This window comes from Calonectris borealis, chromosome 3 (assembly GCF_964195595.1).
Source record: "Calonectris borealis chromosome 3, bCalBor7.hap1.2, whole genome shotgun sequence".
Lineage (NCBI taxonomy): Eukaryota > Metazoa > Chordata > Aves > Procellariiformes > Procellariidae > Calonectris > Calonectris borealis.
In genome coordinates, this window is record NC_134314.1 from 97,717,072 (window position 1) to 97,739,632 (window position 22,561).

Sequence of the window (22,561 nt, forward strand, 5' to 3'; positions counted from 1 at the left end):
GGAGGAACAGATGTCAACCTGAAAGCATAAGAGTATTATAACTGTCCTGTGTTTTACCATTAGGCATAAAAAACACTTTGCATTTATGTATGCCTCTGCTTTCCCTCTTAAAAGGCCGTTGTGCAAGCCAGCTGTAATTCAGAGCGCACAATCTAATTTCTATTTCCTTTCCTTTCTAAACCAATATAACCAAAACACAGGTATAGTATTCCTCTCCATTCCCACCTCACTGAAGGCATTTTATTTGCATTATTATGTCCACACCTTTCCTGAAGTACCTTGCTGAAAGGATATCCAAAGTCACTGTGCAGAAATCCTTACTCCAAGGCAACGGAAAGCACTCAGGCTCTCTGCTGACCTGATTGGTAGTTTTGCCTCCGGAAGGCTTAACAGACCCTGTCATTATGTATGTGATATATCCTACCATAATTAATTCCCTCAGGGAATGACATCCAGAGGAAGCACAGTTCAAATACACAGCGTGCACTTGAAATTTGACATTTTGAATCAGATTCCCAACACCAAGATGCATCCATGAAGGTCTGACATTTTTATTTTCCTTGACTGTAGATACATGGCATAAACTAAATCCTGTCACAAAGAGATTGGCTTAAAAACTGTTGAAACATACAGATAAAAAACAGTGTTCTTTGTTCTTGAACAGATTTGATTTAATTCATTAGAAATCCAGAAGGTGTTTAAAATTACCATGTGCCATTTAATATAAGATGAAGTAATAGCTTCCTTCAGCCTTAGTGGAAAAGATTCAGAGCTGTAATCCTTTTTCAAATAATTACCCTGTTCATCAGACTTCAGCACAAGATGACTCCAAGCAGAAGGAAATGGAGAGACTGGCTATGAAAGCCTCAGTACGTACACGTGCCAAGCTGAATGGTGATGAGAGCACTTCGCAGGTGTTTGTCAAGTCACAGGCCCGAATTACGCTAAAATTAGAACTGCAAGGGAAGGGCAGGAGCATGTGAAAGTATCAAGTCCATCTACCATATAAAAGGGTCTTTGGAGAAAAAAAGCAGGGAGGGTGGGTAGGGATGCTGACTGGGTGAGGTAGCTCCTCAAAGCTACAGCAGTGAATTAATGCTTTCACACACATAACCTGTGGTTTTGACTCAGCCATAAGCTCTGTGTGGCTACCCAGGGAAATGAGCTTGTAGAAAAGGGAAAGTTAGTGGCTGACATTAAGAGCTGGTACAGCTTACCACTACCCTGCCTCAGGAGGCACGTCCAAATATTTCACTTGTGCAATTCCAGGACAGTGCAATTATATCCTTACTCAGGATAACTCATGTTTGCTACACAGTGCTCAAGGAAATCCTGCATCAGCTTGCATGAATGATTCTCTCCAACAGAAACGGCAACATAAAATCCAACATGCTGACTAAACAGTACTGCAAATTACATCCTTGAGGTCAATTCCTGTACAGAGTATTCAGGACAGCGATCAATAAACTTCTTGGGCATCTTTTTCCTGGAGGCCCTGAAGAAGTTAGTAAATGCACAGACATGTGAGCTGCAGTGCACTTTTAGCACGAATGAGACAGAGAATGAATTAATTTGGAGAAACATCAGCTCTGCTGGAATCTGACAGATTCCTCAATGCATCAGATTTGTGTTTGCTTATGATATGACGGATTTTTTTCCCCGATGTGTTTTTCTTCCCCTTTGCTCCTTATTTATAATGAGGTTCTACAGTAGCTACATTTGGCAGATTTGATATAGACACAGGCCTTTCCATTAAATTTTCCCCAATCCCCTTCTCCTCCCACTCTATGTCAAGATCGCAGCTCTATCTGTCAGGTGTCTCCAGGTATAAATTTATTTTTCAGGCAATACCTGCCTCAGGTCAGCCTCAATGCAGAATTTTTAGTGTGATTGCAGTTACGCAGTTTCATTTCTCCACTGAAAACTGTAAATAATAATGTAATGTGCTTGATTTGCTCAAATCTGGCGAAGTCTGCTTCAGTAAACCCTGCAGATCTATGTATTCCAGACTGCTACCTCTTCTGAGCAGTTTGCTGTTTCCAATGGACACAAATTCTGATATTTGTACTCAGGATTACAACCAATGGAAAACTGAAGCCTCGAGTACAAAAAAATGGCCTTTGCAAAGCCATTGCATCACAACGCGCATCAACAACATAGCGCATAGATTCCCAAGTCCATAAAAGCTACCATCTACTTAAGTTGTAGAACGCATCATCTACTTGGTTTGCTCTGTAATACAGTTTTGTAGGAGTTAACAGCAAAGACTACCCTGTGACATGGATTAAACCACTGAAGTATTTCCCCTCTCCGTCTAAGCTGTGTGTTCCCTCTTGTTAAACCAGCTAATCGCATTGATAGGGTAGCCTGGCGTGGCTTGGTACTGCTCTGCACCACTGTGAACCGCCCCATCCCAACTTAAGACACCGCGCTTCACTGCGGGCAGCATCTGCAGCAGCAGACAGGAGAGGTATGTATGGTATACTCTGTTCAGGTATGCCAGCCCTCCCTGCCTAAACTGTGTAAGTGCGAGACTCCCTGTGTAACTGAGAAAACACAGCTAGGGCACCGGACTCATCCCTCCCTCTCCTCTCCCATGGGTTGTGCCCCAGGACACATCCGGGTGACAAATTTTTCTTTTGCTGCCATAAATAAAAGTTAAACTGTAACTTACCTTGTCAAATGAGTCATTCCATGGTTTATTATTGCTACTCAGGAAGCAGGCCTAAATTACAAGAGTGAAAGAAATACTTTGACTGCTCTAAGTTTTGTCTCCGCTTGGGTCCTCACCAATTTTTTTTAAGTTTCAGAGCGCAGCCCAGTCCCAAAGCACCTATGACTGACTTCTTATGAGCATGGTGGACTGGCAGAAGAAGGAGGGGAGAAGCGATTACAGCTGCGTCTCAGGCCCCTATATCCATGGAACTGAGCTATGCTGGCTGCTGTATTGCAATCTGTTTTGAACACTACTACCATCCTGCAGGGAATTGCGATCTACAGTTTTGGGAATTTTGTTCTAGAGAACCCAAGGGATGAACCCGTCCAATCCACAAGCATTAGTTCGTGGACCACAAATCACGAGCACAGTTATGCAGGAGAGACCATGCAGAAACTGCACTCTTAAAGCTGCTACACAACACCACAGAGCTAAATGCTGTTGATAAAACAACACAAACTGATGTGATGTAGCATGAAGCCTGAAACTTACTGCCTACATTAACTCATCCTATTATTAATTTATTAAAACAGAGAGAAAGGCAAAAGTTGAGTTTTTCATTAATAATCCTAACCAGAACTGTGCAGCAAAGATGGAAAACCCAGCCAGTTCTACTAATTTTAGAATGCTTCTATTATGGGATTTACTGCTGTAGTGGATTTAAGGAGAGTAAAAAAATATCTTTCCAACCATCAAATGAAAGAGATGGACTCCATTGTATCTGGCCAGCTTTCCTCAACATGTTGCTTTTATTTGGGTCTTTAAGATTATATTTGTCCCCTTAAGATTCATCTTTTTTAATACCTGTCCCATCCCTTGTTAGGATCATTAATTCATTTTAAATGAAATGTAAAACCCAAGTTTTAATTAACTGAAGATATTAAGGAGCCGAAGTCACATTTTTACATGAACACAGGTGTTAGCTCATATGATACGGTAAAACTCCAGCTCTGCTCTCTACATTTTGCCTCTCTACAACCATCTTCCCAACTTCAACTAGGCAGACTATTCTTCCTAACTTCCCAGCCTAATCTGATATGTGCTATTGTTATTCCCTGTTAAAGAGCCATTCTATTCTTCCCCAGTAACAGCTGCATTTCACCAGTGTGATTACAAAATGTTTGATGCATCACAGGGCTGCTGGGAAGTTCAAACAGAGTATCATTGCAAGGAGTCTGGGGCTGAAATGGTTTACTGCAATTATATACCATCTAGGAAACATGCTTTTGCAAAAGAACAGCTTTTTGCTTCCTGTCTACTGGTGGACAAACAGCATCTTACTATGCAGAAGAGGTGAATTACTAGATTTTGTGATTTGCAGGAACAGCCCCATAAAACTACGTAAGAGCTTCAGATGGATTTTCTACCTTCCCTCAAGTCCAAAGAGCAGATTTTGGCACCCTCTGTTTCCTTGCCTGGTGCTCCAAATACTCCGCCACCAAATGGCTAGAGAATTAGTAGGAGCAAGAAGCTTGAAAGAGGAAATACATGGAATGGGAGAATCCACTCCATGCAGTAACGCATTTAGTTTTATTGGAGGCTCATGATGTGAATTTATGTCTCATCCATTTGAGCAGAAAGTTACTGAACTTTAGAAAAGACAATTATTTACAGACAATAGAAAAGAGGGTCAGGGATCTCTTTAAAAACTAGCACTATTTTGGTTTATGAAGCCAGGATAAGGAAACTTCCACATAGACTGTCGAAATCTAGTCACAGCTTTGGGGAGACAGAGCCAGGGCCCAGTACTGTGCTTTCAGCTTGCTTCAGCAAATGCCATGCTTGCTTTAAAAATGTCTTCCTGCTCCTCATAAAACATCGGTTTGGCAACAGAAAAACTCTCCAGTGAAGTTTTATGAGACCTTTTCATTAATGGAATAATAATTCTTTCTACTGTTATTTAACCAGGCTGGTTAAATAACACTTTTAGGTCAGGATTTCTGTGAAAACCTAAAAGAGGTGCGATTCCCTGGCTTCCAAGGGAGGCCGATTCCTGCGGGCCATGCTGAGACCCCAGCCTTTTACTGCATCTCCAACATGTGCATATTTGGTTAAGCTGTGCTGATTACCACTTGCAGCATCCCTCATTACCTTCCTTACTCATTCTGCTATCACTTGTTACACATGCAAATAAGCATATAAGACACAAACAGTATGTATTTATATACTCTTAAATGCCACAAACTGTCCCTGCCCAGGTGGTATGCAACTTCCTACAGATCTGCATCCTCTGCCCCTGTCCCCCATTGCAATCTGTCTCTGTTCTCCCCTGCCAGCCCTTCTCCCAGAGCCCTCTGGCAGACCTTGTGACAGTGCTACTGCCATGTCCCCGAGCGCCGTACCCGCTGCACGTGTGCTCGCCGTCCCGCTGGCAGCTGCCAACCCCGGCACAGCACGGCTCGGCTCTGCCTGCCCCCTCCGGCCTCGACTCAGCCAGCTGCTTTTGGAAAACTTGCAAAACTTAATTATCTCCAGGACTTCTAACACACTGTCAAAACTTATTTTAAATCAGCCAATATTTTCAAAAGTGCTCAAGGTATAAAAAGCCCAACTGCATAATTCCCATTTCTTTAGGAAAACAAGTTAAAAAAGCAGGAATATAATTAGAACCTTTCCATTTGAAGGCAAAAGGAGCAAGTCCCTCTATAGGTTTTAGGCAAAAAATGCCCACACCAAAAGCAAACAAATGAAAATTTCTAAATAGCTTTGAAAATACAGTAGTAGCTATTAAAATAGCATTGCACACAAAACTGATAAATAAGCATATTTCAGAGGCTGGATCAGAGGCTGATGTCCTGCTCATTGGAAATATTCCTTCACTAGCTAGAAACTTTGTTTTGTTACTATAGTTACTCTCACTAGAAGTGGCCCTGACTAAGGCATGAGGTATTTGTTACATAAAACCTCAACGCAACTGCAGCCTTAAACTTCAGAAACTACCAGCTCTGTGCTCAGTCCCACTTGCAAATTCTATTCCAAGCCCAAACTCAAAATGCTTTCACACTGATTAGGGAGTACTCTTGAGCAACGGTTTAATGGCACTATTTAAGTGCTGAAAACATAATCAACATTGTTCACGATATATACTAAAACCGTGAAGGAATTTAGATGGACTGTGCACTGAGCAAGACGAGTACTGACTTCCTCCCCAGTTACGCTGTTAGCAGCGGCTGTCATGTACAAGAGAAACTGGCAATCGAGTTTAATAAGATTTGCTGAGAGAATGTTGAATTTGATGGAAGAAATGCATGTAGCCAGTTAGAAGAGCACCAGATAGAAAACACATACCCTGCAGCACTGTGATTTTTTGTTCTGTTACATTTTTATCAGCTTAGTTTGATAAAGTTTAACATCAGTAAGAAAAAAATAAATATCCTCTCTTCCTTGGCCTTTAATGTATTCGGGTTTCACACGATTTCTTTCTTGTTCTTCTGGGGGATATTTTCAGCCAGACAAACTGCTATTATGCATAATCTTGGAAAAGTGGCTTATGAGATCCCCAGTGAAAACAGGGAGATGACAGGACCTCACTTTTTAAGGTAGTCAGCTGATGCTGATACTCCAGTACTATGTGCCAGTCTGATTCAGGCCATCTGCACCGTTCTCAGCCGTATTTTTTCCCCTACTTGGGTAGGGTAAAACAGTGTGGCTTTCCTTCTGTTCAGCTTGATATCTAGATGCTAAGCTTTCTCTTAAAAGGCCAATAGCCCGAACAGAACCTATCTCAAGCGAAGATAAGCACTTACAAGTGCCGAGCTCAGAAAATACATCCGTTGGTACACTTGTTTTCCTGCAGTAAGCATCGCTCAGGCTGGGGCCAAGCCAACGACTAGGGATTTTTCTACTACAGGGCTATTTAGTTAGCTTCTGAAATGGCAGATGTAGCCATTTATGCTACACAGCTTAAGCTTTAAGCAATTTGAACACTACAGAAGACTGGAACGGTATCTTTCTCTTTCCTTTCCCTATCCTCCCTCGGTGCTGACACCCTGTACTATTCTTAGTGTGCAGAAATCAGTGGTGTTAATTTTGGAGTTCGCACATCAGAGGAAGCATTTAGAATTTATTCATTCATTTCTGAGAACCTGTATATGGCTTTGTCCTTAATGATAGAGCAACACTTTTTTTTTTTAGCTGTGACATTATTTGCAACCAGTCTTACAGCTTATTACAGCCTCATAAGTGCTGAAGAGCAAATCTGCCCTACCCTGTAAGAAACATGATTTCCTTAAGGTGCTGTTTGGATACAGAATTGCTTCATCCGTTCTTCCCTGTAATAACAGTGCTCACAGTGACACCTAAAACCATGATTTCTGTCTCTCCCACGTCCTGCAACTAATCCCAGACTAATGGCCTAGTCTATGTAGGCAAATAATGAGTACCTGCTGGAATACATAATTTGTGAGTGCTGCTTCTAGCTTTTTGTGGCACTGCCACTTTACACTGTACCGTTGCTTATACTGTGTTAGAGAAAAAATAAATTATTGTTCAGCTACAATATTGCTTACATTCAGAATTACCAGATTGAGGGCGCATATTGCTATAGCTTGTAAAATGAGACACCGGCTCTGCCACGTGCAGGGGCCAATTAGATGAGATCAGAAGTGGATATTGCCATATCTAAAATACAGGTTTTGCATCAGAGGTTTGCAGGAGATCTAGGCGGAGAAATGAGCAAAGTCTAAATTAGCCTAAATTAATATCTGATGCACATCCGATGAAAAAACATATTGCAAGGATTAGGTATGGTCTGAGCCGGTAAGGTAAGAAGTTATTTCATTGTTTTAAGACCAGTTTGACCTCTAGAACATCAAAAATCTGTACTAGAATTCTCTACATGCTTTCCAATTTTACTATCACATCTACTGAGCTAAATAAAACACCCCTGCAGCAGCTTATTTAAATATTGTCCTTCACAATATCATCATAATAAATAATAAACTAACATTGCAGAATTTTAACATACATTTGTTTCTACATCCCCAAAAAATTTAACTGAAAGAGTAAGTCTTAAGTCAAGCTTGCTTTGCTCTCTTCCTTTCTATAAATATATATATATCAGTCAATCCTTTTTAAAACAACGAATGTTTGATTCAGATGCATTTTGCATCTGCAAAAATTTTTTAAAAAATTGTAAGAAATGTAATGGGCCTTTGCTCAAAAGTAGTCTTACGTATGTGGGACAAAATATGGCCTTCAAAACTAAGAAATACACACTATCTGGAGCAGCACAGAGAGAAGAGAAATAACACCAAAGACCAAAGGCTTTCAGATGCAAGTTTTCCCGCCCTGCAAAAGCACAGAAAGTGCACACCACACATACACACACATACTTGGGCATCATTACCCTACAGGATCTCCCTTCCTCTTCCCCCCCAGACATTTTGCACAGGACTGTGCCCCTGCTATGCAAACCCCTGACATTTGCAAGTGGCCAGGGAAGCAGCAGGCAAATGCTGGTTGCCACTGAGAAAGAAGCAACATAATCCCAGAGTTGCTGGTAGAGCAGGCTTCAACCCCTATTATATTTGAAAATCATCTGGTGTGAAGGCTCCAAAGAGTGCATATATATTTTTTTTTTCTTTTTTAAAGTGGACTCAGAAAATAAAACCTTTTTCCAGTTAGCATTTCCAACCTGACAATATGCAGCCTCTTGATTAAGATGTGACATAGTTTATACCCCTGGCAACAAAGACGACTCCAAGCATTTCCATCTGCTTTAACACTAGAGCAATAAACAAGAAAATGTACCATCCAGTTTAGTTTCAGAAGAACGTTTTTGATTGAAAGATAATTTAGTATATGTATCCTGACTCCTATGTATAATTGTGTAAGAAAAAGCATTAATTCACACAAGCACTTCGGATGCAAAAGACCCCCTCCAGACAATAAACTCCCAATACTACCATGCACAGTTCTGAACAAGTCTTGCTACAGAACAGCACTATAGCGGTGGCTCAGAAAGGCAGAGGAAGTCTCTGTGCTCTCCCTCTCAGTAGCCATTCCTTCTGGAGGTGTAGGAATAGTACAGATTAAAGCAATCCCAGGTAGATTAAAAATCCCCCACGAGTGAGATCAGCACAGCTGACTGGCAGTGGCCAAATGAACACTGGCCCCATGCCGCTTACCAGTGACTTCCCGAGGTGCACGTTACTGATAGCTTTGTTTTGTTTTAACCCAATACATGGGACATCTAAGCTTTGGGGACTGCTCTGCACATTAGCGCATGCTTGGTTTGTGCAGGCCAGGAAAATCTCTGACCCTTTTGCTCTCGGGAGTCTCTGTCTGCTACTTAGTGCTGGTTACCACTGATGCTTTGCCCGCCTTGCTGGCAGTCACTGCAGCTTGATACATTCAGGCTAGTCAATGCCTAGCTGAAGAGCTGCTGCATGGTTAAAGGCAGCCCACAGGGTCCACAAGGCTCAAGATTACAAGCGCAAACAGCGGGGCAGTTCACCCACGCAGATCCGTGTTTCTACGGAGACTCTGTCAGCAGCAGCCCAAGGAGTTGGGCTGAAGCCGGCCCAGCCACGTCCCTGCGGGGAGCAGCTCCGGCAGTGTGGACATATCCTTTGCAACTGGTGCTCCCTTGTATGCACCAGCTGTTTCTCGCTCCCGGTGAGGATGGTCTAGCAGCTGGCATCTATCTGTTCTGCATCCTTATTTGGCAGGGCTGCGGTCCCTGGCACGCGCACCTGGGGGTGGGCAGATGCCGCACATTCCTCTCCTCAAGTGCCATTTTTGCAATGCTGCATCACGGCGGCCTCTCCAAGCACTTCTGCTGCAATGGTCTGGGAAGGGCTGGAGAAGACTCTAAAGATGACCCTCACACCTGTATCATATCCCTTCGTTTCACGTGGAGTTATGTCATTCCTACTTTGCTATTTTTCCCACTTAAATATTACTGAAATTTATTAAGCCAAGCAAAAGAATTTTTTTTTCTTTTTCTCCCCAACACAGCAAATGCCTAATTTTTGATGAATCACACAAAATGACTGTTTGCTGGAACTTGTGGGGCAGGAGGTACAGCTCCCTCCTTCACTCAGTAGCACTGCTCCTTGCAGCTCCCTTCCCCACCTGTGGAAGGACCGACTGGCCATCTCTCCTGTTCATTACACGGATTGCAGAGGCATGCTATATTCTCAGCTGGGTTCAGAACCCTGCTGCGTTACGTACTCTACCAACACAGGAAAGACATTGACCTTGCCCTGAGAAAATACAAGAAAAACTAAAGAATAATCTCAAGTCATTGCAACTGCTCAGAAGGTAGACGCAAATGGCCAGATTCCAGGGAAAAAAATATGTCCAGGAGTCTTTTCACTATGAATTTCAATGCAACTGCTTACTTGTATGATCTTCATTTGAGGTGCTAGTTATCAGCCTCCTGCCACTTCTCCAGCTGATAGAGACATATGGAGTAGAGGTCACTACGTTCAATTCCTAACCTGCTAGATCTCCAGCAGTTTGCATTTTCAGCCACAGTGCTGAGAAACACAATTCTATGTCATATACTTACGTAGTTCTGGGTCGAATTTTCTGTTAGTGTATGTAGGAAGAACTCTGCTAATGACTGCGACACTTAATTAGACCATTTAGCTCTCCATCCTCATGTTCACCCTTCCTCCTAAAATAGTCTTATAACAAACTTACTGCTGAATTATATACATAACAGAAAGCTTCAAGCCAAGGTAAAAATGAATAAAGCAAAGAGTAAAATTATTCATATTATTTGTTTTGTGTTGTAAAAACATTAGCATATTAAGGAATACATCTGGACGTTTTTAAAGACATATTGGTAACACAGAATTTCTACGTTACAGTCTCTCTCTCTCTCAATTATAAGATCTCCATTCATCATTCTCTTTCCTTTACTAACTGACTAAAATATTAAGTAACACGAATACTGACTAATATCAAATAGTACAACTGTGCCTGCTTACATACTTGGTTCTGCAGACAATAATGACAATGGCAACAGAAGCAGACTTACCATCTAAGACACAATTATTACCAGTGTTTCTGAGTAAGGCAAGGGCTTTCCCTGTTTTCAGAAGGTAAAAACCACATTCATAGTTGAAAAATTACCATACTCAGTTTCTGTTCCCTGATAAGTTCTTCAGAAAATCTGAATACTTTCCCCTCCCTCTTCTTTTTGAAGAAGAAAATAATAAAAATCAAAACATTTTGTGCTCTTCTCATTAAATACTTCTAGGACCTTAGAACAGAAGTCACTCGAGTCTGAAATTTCCAACTGGAGATGAAAAAACCAACCTTTTTATTGAGTGATCAGAGCACGATACTCATCTGAGTGACAACATGGCTTGACTGCACTGCAAACTTCTTAGAAAGTCATTTACTGCACTGAAAATTTGCTAAGCATAACATCCATGCCTCTTTGTATTTCAGGACCTGTGTTTTCCAGAAATGATTATCAACAGTAATTCTCAGTGAATGCTAATAAAGCTGATGTTCTTCATTCTGAAACATAAATTCCCAATCCAAAAATGAGACTCTGGATCATCCTTTCATTTGAGGCTTTTTAAAGGTTTCAGAAAATCCAGGAATGCCTCGTAAGAAAAAAAACCCCAAGATGTCTTCCTCTACTCCTCTGGTGATCAGCTTCTGAGAGCCTTAGGAAACAATTTCAGATTATTAGATCTGTATGTTTGACAGCAGACTTTCCACAGCCTTCACCTTCACTAGATGTGCAAAGAAGAAAAATAGCCAAGCAGGGCATTTTGTTTCCTCCTTTATCCATATAATAAGAGAGCCTTGAAGGAGTCCAGTTAAAGAAGCTTCTGACCATGTTTTCCAGTAGAAACTGATGTCTGAAGCTGCTAATAAATGGTGGCACCCTCTGCAGCCCCCCTGTATGTGTGTGTAGCCCCGAAGCAGGACAGGAAAGTTTAGAGCTGGGCTTCCCGTACTGGCACCACCTTTCCCCCTTGGATCTCTTTTTGATTTCCAGTCAGCAACCATGCCTCATGTCCTCCTTCTGATCTCCGTGACCCAGGTCTACCTTTGGAGTTCACACAACTGCCTGGGAGAAGCACAGCGATCCCGATCACCAAGTCCCTCCTCACCTTGGATAACCCCCCACACATGTACTATGGCTAAACTCCAGCCCACAGAGTTCCTACTGGCACCTTGACTCTGCTGCCCAGGTATTACACACATGCTATTTTTTCAATACATTCTGGCATACAAGGTAGACAGTCAGGGCTCCTAAACACCTCCTCTGAATATAAAGCAGAACACCCTGCAGCTGTTCAAAATAAAATGCCACTTAGGAGGGAGAAAAGTGTGTGTTGGGTGGACTAACTCACTAATATGGCAGATAGACACAATGCACTGAAGTGAGCCAGCAGGAACCAAAAAGCCTCCATTTCTCCATCCAGGTGAGAAAGTACTGGCAATTGCATAAGATAAATGCAAGTAGAAGAATATAAAATCGACATTTTGCTTTTCAAAAAGCAGCTGTGCTGAATGGTCAGAGTTTATTCTATTAAGGTCTGACCCATCAAAGAAACACAAATTTTAAAGATCAGTAAGTAACTCAGCCAGTTACTACTACCACAAATTGGTTTGCAGGTTTCATTTTCCTCCGGCTTATGAGTAGTCACTAAGCCTTAAATGTCATGGTAAAAGAAGCTAGCAGCCCCAACACACACAGAGCAGGAATCTACAGGAAAACCCGCAAAATCTGAGCTTGAAGTCTCAAACACAGAGTTACTGACATTCCTTTATGGAAATGTCCACTTTTACACAAATAAATTGCTCTGAAGTACAGAACATGTGGGTGATAACTATGTCATCTCAAATCAGCCATGCTATTCCTGCATTTTGGAATTTATTCCTAAATTTCTGAAGTGAAGCCTATGCATTTGCAGAACTTGTGTTACCTCTCCAATGCCAAAACCAGCATCTAGAAGCAATGCTGCTCACTATAAAGGTCTTAAATTAATGGAGGCAGTAGCCATTTACTCAAGTGGTAGAAAAAAAGAAGTTAATATGAAATAAAACTGATTTTTCATCCAGAGAAAGGCTCAAACCATTGTCGCTAAGGTTGGAAAACCGCATGGCTGTTCCTTCTTTTCATGCCATATGAAAAAAATAAGTCTGCAGTAGGTTTCCTCTCTAAGCTCTGTTTAACTCCTTTTATTCATATTCTGAACCCTGTGCTATAAGGGAATGGAACTCTTCCCAGGTACCACTGAATCCATCCATATAATTTTAAGATATTATATATATATATATATATTTTAATTGATATGTACAGTAATACAAATCCATTCCTGGCACAGACATGAACCAGCTAGGGGGATACTTCTTCCCGCTGCGTTAAGATGGTGAATAGAAGGCCATCATGCTCATCTGCTGAATTTTTGTCTAAGATCGGGCTGTGATCCTTAGAAAGGGGTGCATTCATCTGTTTGAACTTGCCAAAACAGGAATCTGATCTTGGATACCGTAACTCAAGAATTCATTCTTTCTCCTCATCATCCAGGGCAAAAAAAGAAAAGAAAAAAAGAAAAGCTAAAAATGTGGAAATAAATCCAAACCAGAAAAAAACCCCTTAGATTTCTATTCCTAAAATTCTTTTAGCTTTAAGTACCTGTGTTATCATTAATAAGAGTCAGGAGACTAGCTTAAAGCTTTCCTTTCATATATTTGGCATACAAATAAATCATTACCAGTTCCACAGAGTATAGTCCTGATTATTGCAATACATCACCAAGGTTTTTTTAGGTTAATTTGACAAAAACAACAAGCGATCATAACATGCCAACAAAAGCAAACATTCATGGTTACTATACAAAAAACCCAGCTCAGCCCTTCTAACTCCACATAATACATCTCTTTTGTTTAAGTGAATCACAGAAGCCTAATACATGTTTTGTATTCTTGTAGCACAGTACTGTTGTATCACCCAAGTACATACTTCCATTTTTTATCATTTTGTAATACTGTCTGGGGCATCAATACAAAGATAAAAACATTTGTGGGTCACTCTCCCCAGCCAGGGGGTGAACACACCATTGCAAGAAGTCAACTTAGAAAAACTCCACCCTTAAGAGTTTTGAATATCCTACTTATAAAAGTTGTCTAGCATGATCAAACGCTACAGCCAAAATGGATGGAGTGACTGCCTCAGTGAACATGGGAAGGGCTACAGATGTCGACTATCTGGATCTCTGTACGGCCTTTCACATGGTCCCCCACAACATCCTTCTCTCTAAATTGGAGAGGTATGGATTTGATCGGTGGACTGTCCATTTGGTTGGATGGCCGCATCCAGAGGGTAGTGGTCAGCGACTCAATGTCCAGATGGAGATCGGTGACAAGTGGTGTCCCACAGGGGTCTGTATCGGGACCAGTAGTGTTTAGTATCTTCATCAATGACACAGACAGTGGGATCAAGTGCACCCTCAGCAAGTTCGCAGATGACAGCAAGCTGAGTGGTGCGGGTGACAGGCCTGAGGGACAGGATGCCATCCAGAGGGCCCTGGACAAGTTCGAGGAGTGGGCCCGTGTGAACCTCATGAGGTTCAACAAGGCCGAGTGCAAGGCCCTGCACGTGGGTCAGGTCAACCACCGCTATCAATACGGGATGGGGGATGAAAGGATTGAGAGTAGCCCTGCCGAGAAGGACTTCGGGGTGCTGGTGGATGAAAAGCTGGACATGAGCCGACAATGTGCGCTCGCAGCCCCAGAAGGCCAACTGTATCCTGGGCTGCATGAAAAGAAGCGTGGCCAGCAGGTTGAGGAAGGTGATTCTGCCCCTCTGCTCTGCTCTGGTGAGACCCCACCTGGAGAACTGTGTCCAGCTCTGGAGCCCTCAGCACAAGAAAGACATGGACTTGTTGGAGCAGGTCCAGAGGAGGGCCACAAAAATGATCAGGGGGGTGGAACGCCTCTCCTATGAAGAAAGGCTGAGAGAGTTGGGGTTATTCAGCCTGGAGAAGAGAAGGCTTCAGGGAGACCTTATCGCAGCCTGTCAGTACTTAAAGGGGGCTTATAAGAAAGATGGGGATGGGCTTTTTAGCAGGGCCTGTTGCGACAGGACAAGGGGGAATGGTTTTAAACTAAAAGAGGGTTGTTTTAAACTAGATAAAAGGAAGAAATTTTTTACGATGAGGGTGGTGAAACACTGGAACAGGTTGCCCAGAGAGGTGGTAGATGCCCCATCCCTGGAAACATTCCAGGTCAGGTTGGAGGGGGCTCTGAGCAACCTGATCTAGTTCAAGATGTCCCTGCCCACGGCAGGGGGGTTGGACTAGATGACCTTTAAAGGTCCCTTCCAATCCAAACTATTCTATGATTCTATGAAAATAATTTATTGCTGCTTTAGATCCTCAGACCTTGCACCCTTGAGGAATTCAGTAAACAAAACAATATTCTGATAATTTTAACAAGCTGTTTTATCACCATGTCCGCTCACAAGATGTACCAGGTTTCCTTGCCTCTTGCCTAATGATGAACTTGAATCATATAAACAGGCTGATCTGATTCTCTAAAGCCACACTTCTAAAGCTAAGTGAGGTCACCACCACTTTCATGAGAAAAGTGGTAAAACCATTCTAGAGCATACACAATTGTATTACCTGGTGGTGAGGTGGGAGGGGTGGAAGGTACAACTATCTTGACACAAAAATTGTAGTACAGACTAAGCATAACACAAAGGTTTGCAAACCATCGACTGAGAGACAACTGATTCCTTATTCCCTATGAAGATTACAGGCAAAAAGACAGTTCTACTTTATGGCTGTCAACAATATTGTAGTACTGCACTAGTGCCCATAAAGATACTGCTTCAAAGAAGGCGTGAGTTGTTTATTTTCAACATACAAGAAATAGCCTGACAAGTAATGGAAAAAGAATTCAAAGTGGAAATGCCAGTTTAATCATGCATTTTTAGATCCTGATTTTACATCGGGGTTTTTTGTAGCGAGTGAAAGCACCTGGTAAATGACATTGCTTATATACCACAGAATAGCTCTCCCTGCAGTAAGTCTGCACCAGACTATGACAAATAAATCTTGCCAGACAATTACTTCACAGATCCTTAATGAAATTAGTGATGAAGTCAAGGACATTTGCTGTCAGTAAACCACTTCTAATCTGGAAGAGGACTTCGTATTCTGCTACTTCGGCTGTACAAAAAAAAAAAAACTTTCTGCTAAAACACCACCAAGACGACACACACAATTCCCCATGCGAAATTTACTTCCTTTTTTATTGACGGTCTTCAAGACACACATTTAATATTTCTTGGCCTTCTGAGCTTTTTTTGCACTACATTTACACTACTACTTTTGTGATAGCAAATATCTGGGTAGAACAAAAGCATCTGCATTTGGCAGCTACATTGCTCTGAAACACCAACCCACCTGCTTCTTTTTGAGTTTTCATGTGTAGAATAGCAGCATTACCCAAAAGTTTTCTCTTATTTCTCTTTAAAACTAGTTTTGAGACTCTGAAAGCAACAGAATAGTGACTTATAGTTCAGGAAGAGAAGGAATATTAGCAGCTATTAATTTAAAAGAGTTACAACTCCTGTGCCAGGTGCAGAACTGCTACAGATACAAAGATGTGATCATTTGACAAAACATTCACCATCACATTGGGCAGCGATTAGAAGTTGTTGTACGTTATGCCAGAAGAATGTATTGTTCTGACTTAATGGGGGGCCGTCCAGGAGACAAAAAACAAGCTGGCAAACAACAGAATAGGTTTTGATAAGCAGTCTGGGAGCAATTATAAGGCAATAGCGTATCCATAAAATTGATATCCTATTTCCAACCTCAGGCTAGGTACAGACCTTAATTTTTTTCCAGTGCTAGGAGCTAACCAATTAGAGCTAAAAGATGACCAGAGAGCAAAACAGTCTCTGGAAGAGTGGGCGAGTCAGGAGGACAAAATCAATTTTACATGAGCAAAACAGGAAGGAGGAAATATTACCAGCTGAAGATAAAGGACTGTGTCAACCATGCTCTGTGGTGGGTTCTGCAGGCTGCCAGACCTACGGGACTTCTGCACGGAACATTTTGTGAGGTGTGAATACAAGCTTTAAAAAGGGAAATACTTTCTTTCTAAATAAACAACGCGTTATTTTAAGAAGATCACCTGGAGGGCAAGAGGGGTGCTCACTAATATTATTTCTTGCAGGTAAAAGATCTATCCCTAAGACAAGCCAGGAGAGGTAATCACAGCCGGTCCCAGGTAGAACACTGTCCAAAAGGCTGGCCTTTGAGTTGGGAAAAAATTGAAAGAATTCATCTTAAGAAAGGCTTATGATCAGCATCATTGACCTGGAGGGGAGATACCTGATGCTATCAGGAGTCTTCTCTCCCAAATATGCTGGAGATAGTGCTTTGAAATATATACCAAAACCAACTGTTGGTACTGCATTGATTAGATTAACTTCTTTTAAAAGCGTACCAACATTGACAGGATGTAAAAACACTTAAGTCTTATCCTGGGCAGTCTGCCTCTATAGGAGTCAGCGATTTTTCAGGTGATACCTCCCGTGTAAAGGCTGCTATTATTTCTATCTTCTATAGCCATGGCAAGGCAGTGTGTTTCTTCTGGTTCACTCCATCTTGCAATATGTCCAACATAGCTAGCTCTCATTCTTCCTCTATCCAGTCTTCCTCTGTCATTGCTTGACAGTACATCCAAGTGCTCAAATTGAGTCATTCACTGACTGTAACGTAATGCATTTGTTACTATATGCCACCTTTCAAGCAGAAGTGATTTTCCTAAGTTCATTTTTCTGAACAATTTGTGCTTTTGGATATCCAGCTGTTCTTCTCCAACAGCTCGATCCAAAACATTCTAGTTCATCTCTCACTGTATTCAGTGTCTAGCTTTCACATCCCTCCTCCCTATGCACCATACCAACCACTGAAATGTGAAATTTAAACTTAAAATATTTAAGTTTAAACACTCCAACAAGGGGCACTTCTAGACACATTTGGGTCAGTATTATGGGGCTCACGCCAAAGGATGTTGTATGTTAGCTGAGCAATGCAGTATATTTTTTCCAATTGCTTCAACCACTAACCAACTACATGACATCCTGAATGATTCCTTGTTTAAAATACATAATGAAAGAATTTAATATGAAAATAAAAAAGCAGGAACAAACTCATCTTAATTACATACAGAGACCAACAAAACAGTATGAGATGGGCCAGCTAAGACCTTAATTTTTATGTATTATTCTTTCTTTTGTTTAGGATATACATCCAGGTAACGCTTACGTTTTTTGCCATCTACAGAGCCCTAAGGTCCCTTAATGCAGCTTTCATCTTCTTTTCTTGATACTTGGCATCTAACTGTCCTGGTTCCAGCTGGGACAGGGTTAACTTTCTTCCCAGTAGCTTGGGGGGTGTGCTGTGTTTTGGGTTCGGTGTGAAAGGAGCGTTGATGGCCCATTGATGCTTTGACTGTTGCTGGGTGGTGCTTGCACCGGGAGGGGGGAGCACAGCCGGGGTGGTGGACCCAGCTGGCCAATGGGGTATTCTATACCATGTGACGTCATGCTCAGTATAAAAATCAGGTGGGGGGGGGGGGGGGCCTCGCCCCCCCGTTCGTGACACGCGGTCGGCAGTCGGTGAGCGGTTGTGTTGTGCATTGCGTGTTTTGTGTATTCTGTTATTGTTGTTATTCTCATTGTTATTATTACTGTTCTACTTAGTTTTATTTCAATTATTAAACTGTTTTTATCTCAACCCGGGAGCTTTTCCTACTTGTGCCCTCCCGATTCTCTCCCCCATCCCACCGGGGGGTGATCGAGCGGCTGCGTGGAGTTTATTTTTTGCTGGCTGGGGTTAAACCACGACACTAACTATGCTTCCAAACAGAGTTGTCATTAGGAAGGGAGCCCCCAGGCACCACATTACACAGTTGCCTGGTTCATATCAATGCGAAGTGGGAAAAATAATCAACGACTTTTAAATGCAGCTTTAAAATCATGCAGTTGAACTTGTCTGTACTATTTATATGAAGTACCCTGTAGTCATTCCATGCAGTAGTAAAATTTACTACAATTTTTCTATAAGGCAATAACAACTGGAGATACACAATATCTCCCTTCAAAGAGATTTTACAAAGCGGTAAAGCCCTCCTAGCATAAACTGTACTTTAGACCTCTAGAAAGTCTGCAACAGTTTCAGATTTGGTACAAACTACAGATGTATTCTGTTACTCTTCTTGCTTTCCCCTCATTGGATTCCTGTTGTTCTTCTTCTTCAGAAATGCTTTTTTAAAATTTTAAAAATTTTTTTTTCTATCTTGCAACTCTGATACTCTTTCTCCATTCCCTCACTCATCAGTTATTTGCTGGCTGGTTTAGAGAAGGACCCATACTGAGACAGGCTAGTCATAGCAGCAGAGGCAAGAAGCCAGCCCCTACTCCTGCATCCCTGTGTACCTGTGAATGAGTCCCACTGCCAACTGTGTTACGTACCACAGTGCATGCAGGGAGCAAAGAGGGCTGCTTCTAAGAGCACACACTCTAGCAAGTCTGTGTCTAGAAATAAACATGAACTTGTGGCATTCACTACCAATATTAATTGTTTCTACCAGAAACAACCTATTCTGCTACTCCTTGCAAGGTCTTTCCGCACATGAAGATTGGCACTGATAGAAGCATAGGAGATAATATTCTTTCCTGCTTTGGGGAAATCCGATTACCAGACATCATAAAGGAACCCACCCAGGAGCCCTCCAAGCTACTTTGCACGCCATGTTTTCTTTGCTTTGTCCTCCTCTGAAACATAAATTATCAGTTAAGTGCTGGAGGAAAGATCCAGGACTTGATGGACCAGTTGGTTGATCTGACATGGCAAATACTCTGTTCCTCACATAAACAACCAGCTGCTTCTTCCTCTTCCACCTCTGTCTCATCTATATTTGAGTGTTTATAGTCCTCAGTGAACATCTGACCTTTGACTGTATGATGTGACCTTTGACTGTACAACCTATTCCTCTTCCACCTCTGTCTCATCTATATTTGAGTGTTTGTAGTCCTCAATGAACATCTGACCTTTGACTGTATGATGTGACCTTTGACGGTACAACATGAGTTTTTCTACTATGCTTACTACTTTCAAACCACAAAACACAATTTAGCAGCCACTGGACTATTTCCTGTTTCAATCATACCCATGTTCACGCTTTAAAGAGATGTTGGCATCATTTTAAGAGCTTTTCCATTACTAATTTTCACTTTGTTCTCAAAGATGTGCACTGACAAAGTCTTAGCTCCTCACATACACTAAGTAAGCACAGGCAGCAGAGCTATTTTAAATGGCAACATGCAGCTTACAATGAAAAGCATTATATGCCAATATAGCACCATAGTTCTAAAAGATCCTAAAGCATTCAAGCTCACATTTAGATAGTCCTAATCTCACTTGTGACCTTCCTTTGCTCTGGTTTAGACAACGTCCCATTCAGCTGCTGGGCTACACCTGCGGAGGCCACTCCCTCTCTCCACTGAGAAAGCAGGCTGTCTAAAGACAATGCTGCACGAGTTTAAAACATCAGTTAAATACAGGCAATTCTGAATAGAAGTTGGTCTTCCAGCCATGCAACAGGAATTTCTGCAGTTTTCTGAGAAACTCAGCTAGTATACAATCACCAGAAAATATTACAGTAGCTTTAATTTTTGCACAGAACAGACAAATTCATTGTTTTGAAAGATCATGACAGTAAATCGCAAGGAATTCAATTTGTCTCCCTCGGATGGATGAAGGACTGAGTTAAACATAGGACAGTGGAAACCTCTGGCTCCAAGAAGTCTGTGCTGGTTCAAACCTGCTTTTAGGCAGCCAAACTATCCTTTCTGCTATACATTATTACAGCTTGTGATTTTCAACTGATCTTTTTCCCCTGTGCTATTGCAGCAAATTATGTCATACATGAGCATCAATACATGAAGAATTTGCTTGTCTTTAACCAGAAAGTTTACCTAATACAAAATTATTTGTGATACAGACAGACATCATAATTGTCTCACACTCATTTCTCCATGTGTAAAGTGACATACGAAAAAGTACAGTGAGATATATAGGAGAAGATACCATCAGCACAATACAGAAAGACAAATACTGGAAAAGCAAACAAGCATAAGTATTAGTTTTAAAAACAGAAAGACCATGAAGACAGAAAATCAAAAGAATACCCTGAGCCTCACATGTTCTATCTTCACCATACACCCAGGAAGACAGGGACACGCCAGTAGCACACCTCATTCAACAGGCTCCTTGTGTATAACTGAGAACAGAGCTAATGAGCAGATCATTCCTGACTGGATGTATTGCAGCATGCAATAACTCTTACCTAAAGCTTTCCGGGTATTCAACAACAGCCATGTTGATAACATCCAGTGCATGCTGATAGTGCTTCTGAGCTGAAAAGAGGAGGGCCAGTAGATGAAGTGAATTCATGTCATCTTTGCACAGTTGCAGTGCTTCTTGAAGATGTTCTATAGCATCAGAAATCTGGGAGGAGATGGGGTAGAAATAAAAAGAGAACACATTTCTCCTTCAGTCCTACATTATATCCCAAAGGTAAGAACAAATACAGTCATTAGAAATTCTGAAGAAATTCTACTTAGGCACCTGTGAGAAAGACTTCTATTATCTGAACAGTTTGACAAAATTAACAGACTGCACTGCTTGAAAAAAACCACCCATTCTAGAGAAAAGAGTCTGCAGCATTACTAAATCACTGCTTATAAACAGGAGCAGCAGACCTGATCCAATCAACTCCTCCTTACTTTGGCATGGTGCTTCTATGCTGTAAACAGATCCACTACAGAGGCCCAATACTCAACTCCATTTTCTAGGATGGGTGGCTGGCACTTCACCTGGGGGAGAGCATTACACATCTCAGCTGCATTTTGTCTCGTGATGGCTGTACAAGGCCTTTCATGATTTGGATCAAGAACATAAAAATTAAGTTTGAATGTTCAAGCGTTAAAGAGTCAAGATTCAAAATGCTGTCAGAAAAAGAAGTATCTTTGCAAGCAGTGATGTAAAGAGCAGTCCTGACACTCACAGCAGCAGCATATCATTAGAGTCAAGTCTCACTTGGCAGAAAACATATATAATGAATGCAAGTATATCACACGCTCTTTGTGATCCAATACTCTTATCTGTTCAAAAGAGAACTTCTTAGATTTTTTTTCCTTTGGCTACCAATAAGTTTTATATGGAGGATTTTCTTGAAGATTCTCTAGTGTCTGAAATTACTGTTACTTAAATTATTCCAGATCTGTGTTTGGCCCTGGAAGGCTGCAGAAAACAAAACAGAAAAATGTATAAATTTCTTTTCCTCATATATACCTTCCCTCTCCTTCTCTTAAGGGATGGAGAACCTAGCTCCTTCTTTCCTACTACGAGAACTCCTCACCTAGCAAAGCTCTGCAGACGTTCTCCTGCCTTGGCATACCACCAGTGTCAAATTCCCACCATCTCCACAGATCACTCAGAAAAACAGGTAGCACATAACTAAGGAAAGCAACAATTACACCGCCTGCAGTTACAAGAGGTTGCTGATTATCTAGATCCCAGATATACTTCTGGGGGCGTGGTACATATTCTGTTCATGAGACAACTTCATCCTAATGTCCAAGTGACATTTCACTCTTACTGTGCATATGCAAGCCAAAGTACTTAACTATTCTATTACTGGTGACTTCACGCAAGTGTGGAGATCAGTGCGACTGCTCCACAGACGTAACCCCAAACTGGCACCTGGCCCACAGCTTCAAAACTGCTGAACATCCTGGCTTAGATTCAGGTTGGGATATACGACTGAGTGCTCAGCTTT

At 41.6% G+C, this 22,561-nt stretch overlaps 1 protein-coding gene across 4 annotated transcripts in view; it reads right to left on the reverse strand.

Annotated features, from left to right (window-relative positions):
- The window catches only part of TTC7A (tetratricopeptide repeat domain 7A), a 181,827-nt gene that overhangs the window by 74,609 nt on the left and 84,657 nt on the right, over positions 1-22,561 (reverse strand). For all 4 annotated transcript variants that reach the window (XM_075146847.1, XM_075146846.1, XM_075146845.1 and 1 more), the window contains one exon: positions 21,068-21,228. In XM_075146847.1, the coding sequence (XP_075002948.1) occupies positions 21,068-21,228 (161 nt within the window). The remainder of the gene's footprint in view (positions 1-21,067; positions 21,229-22,561) is intronic.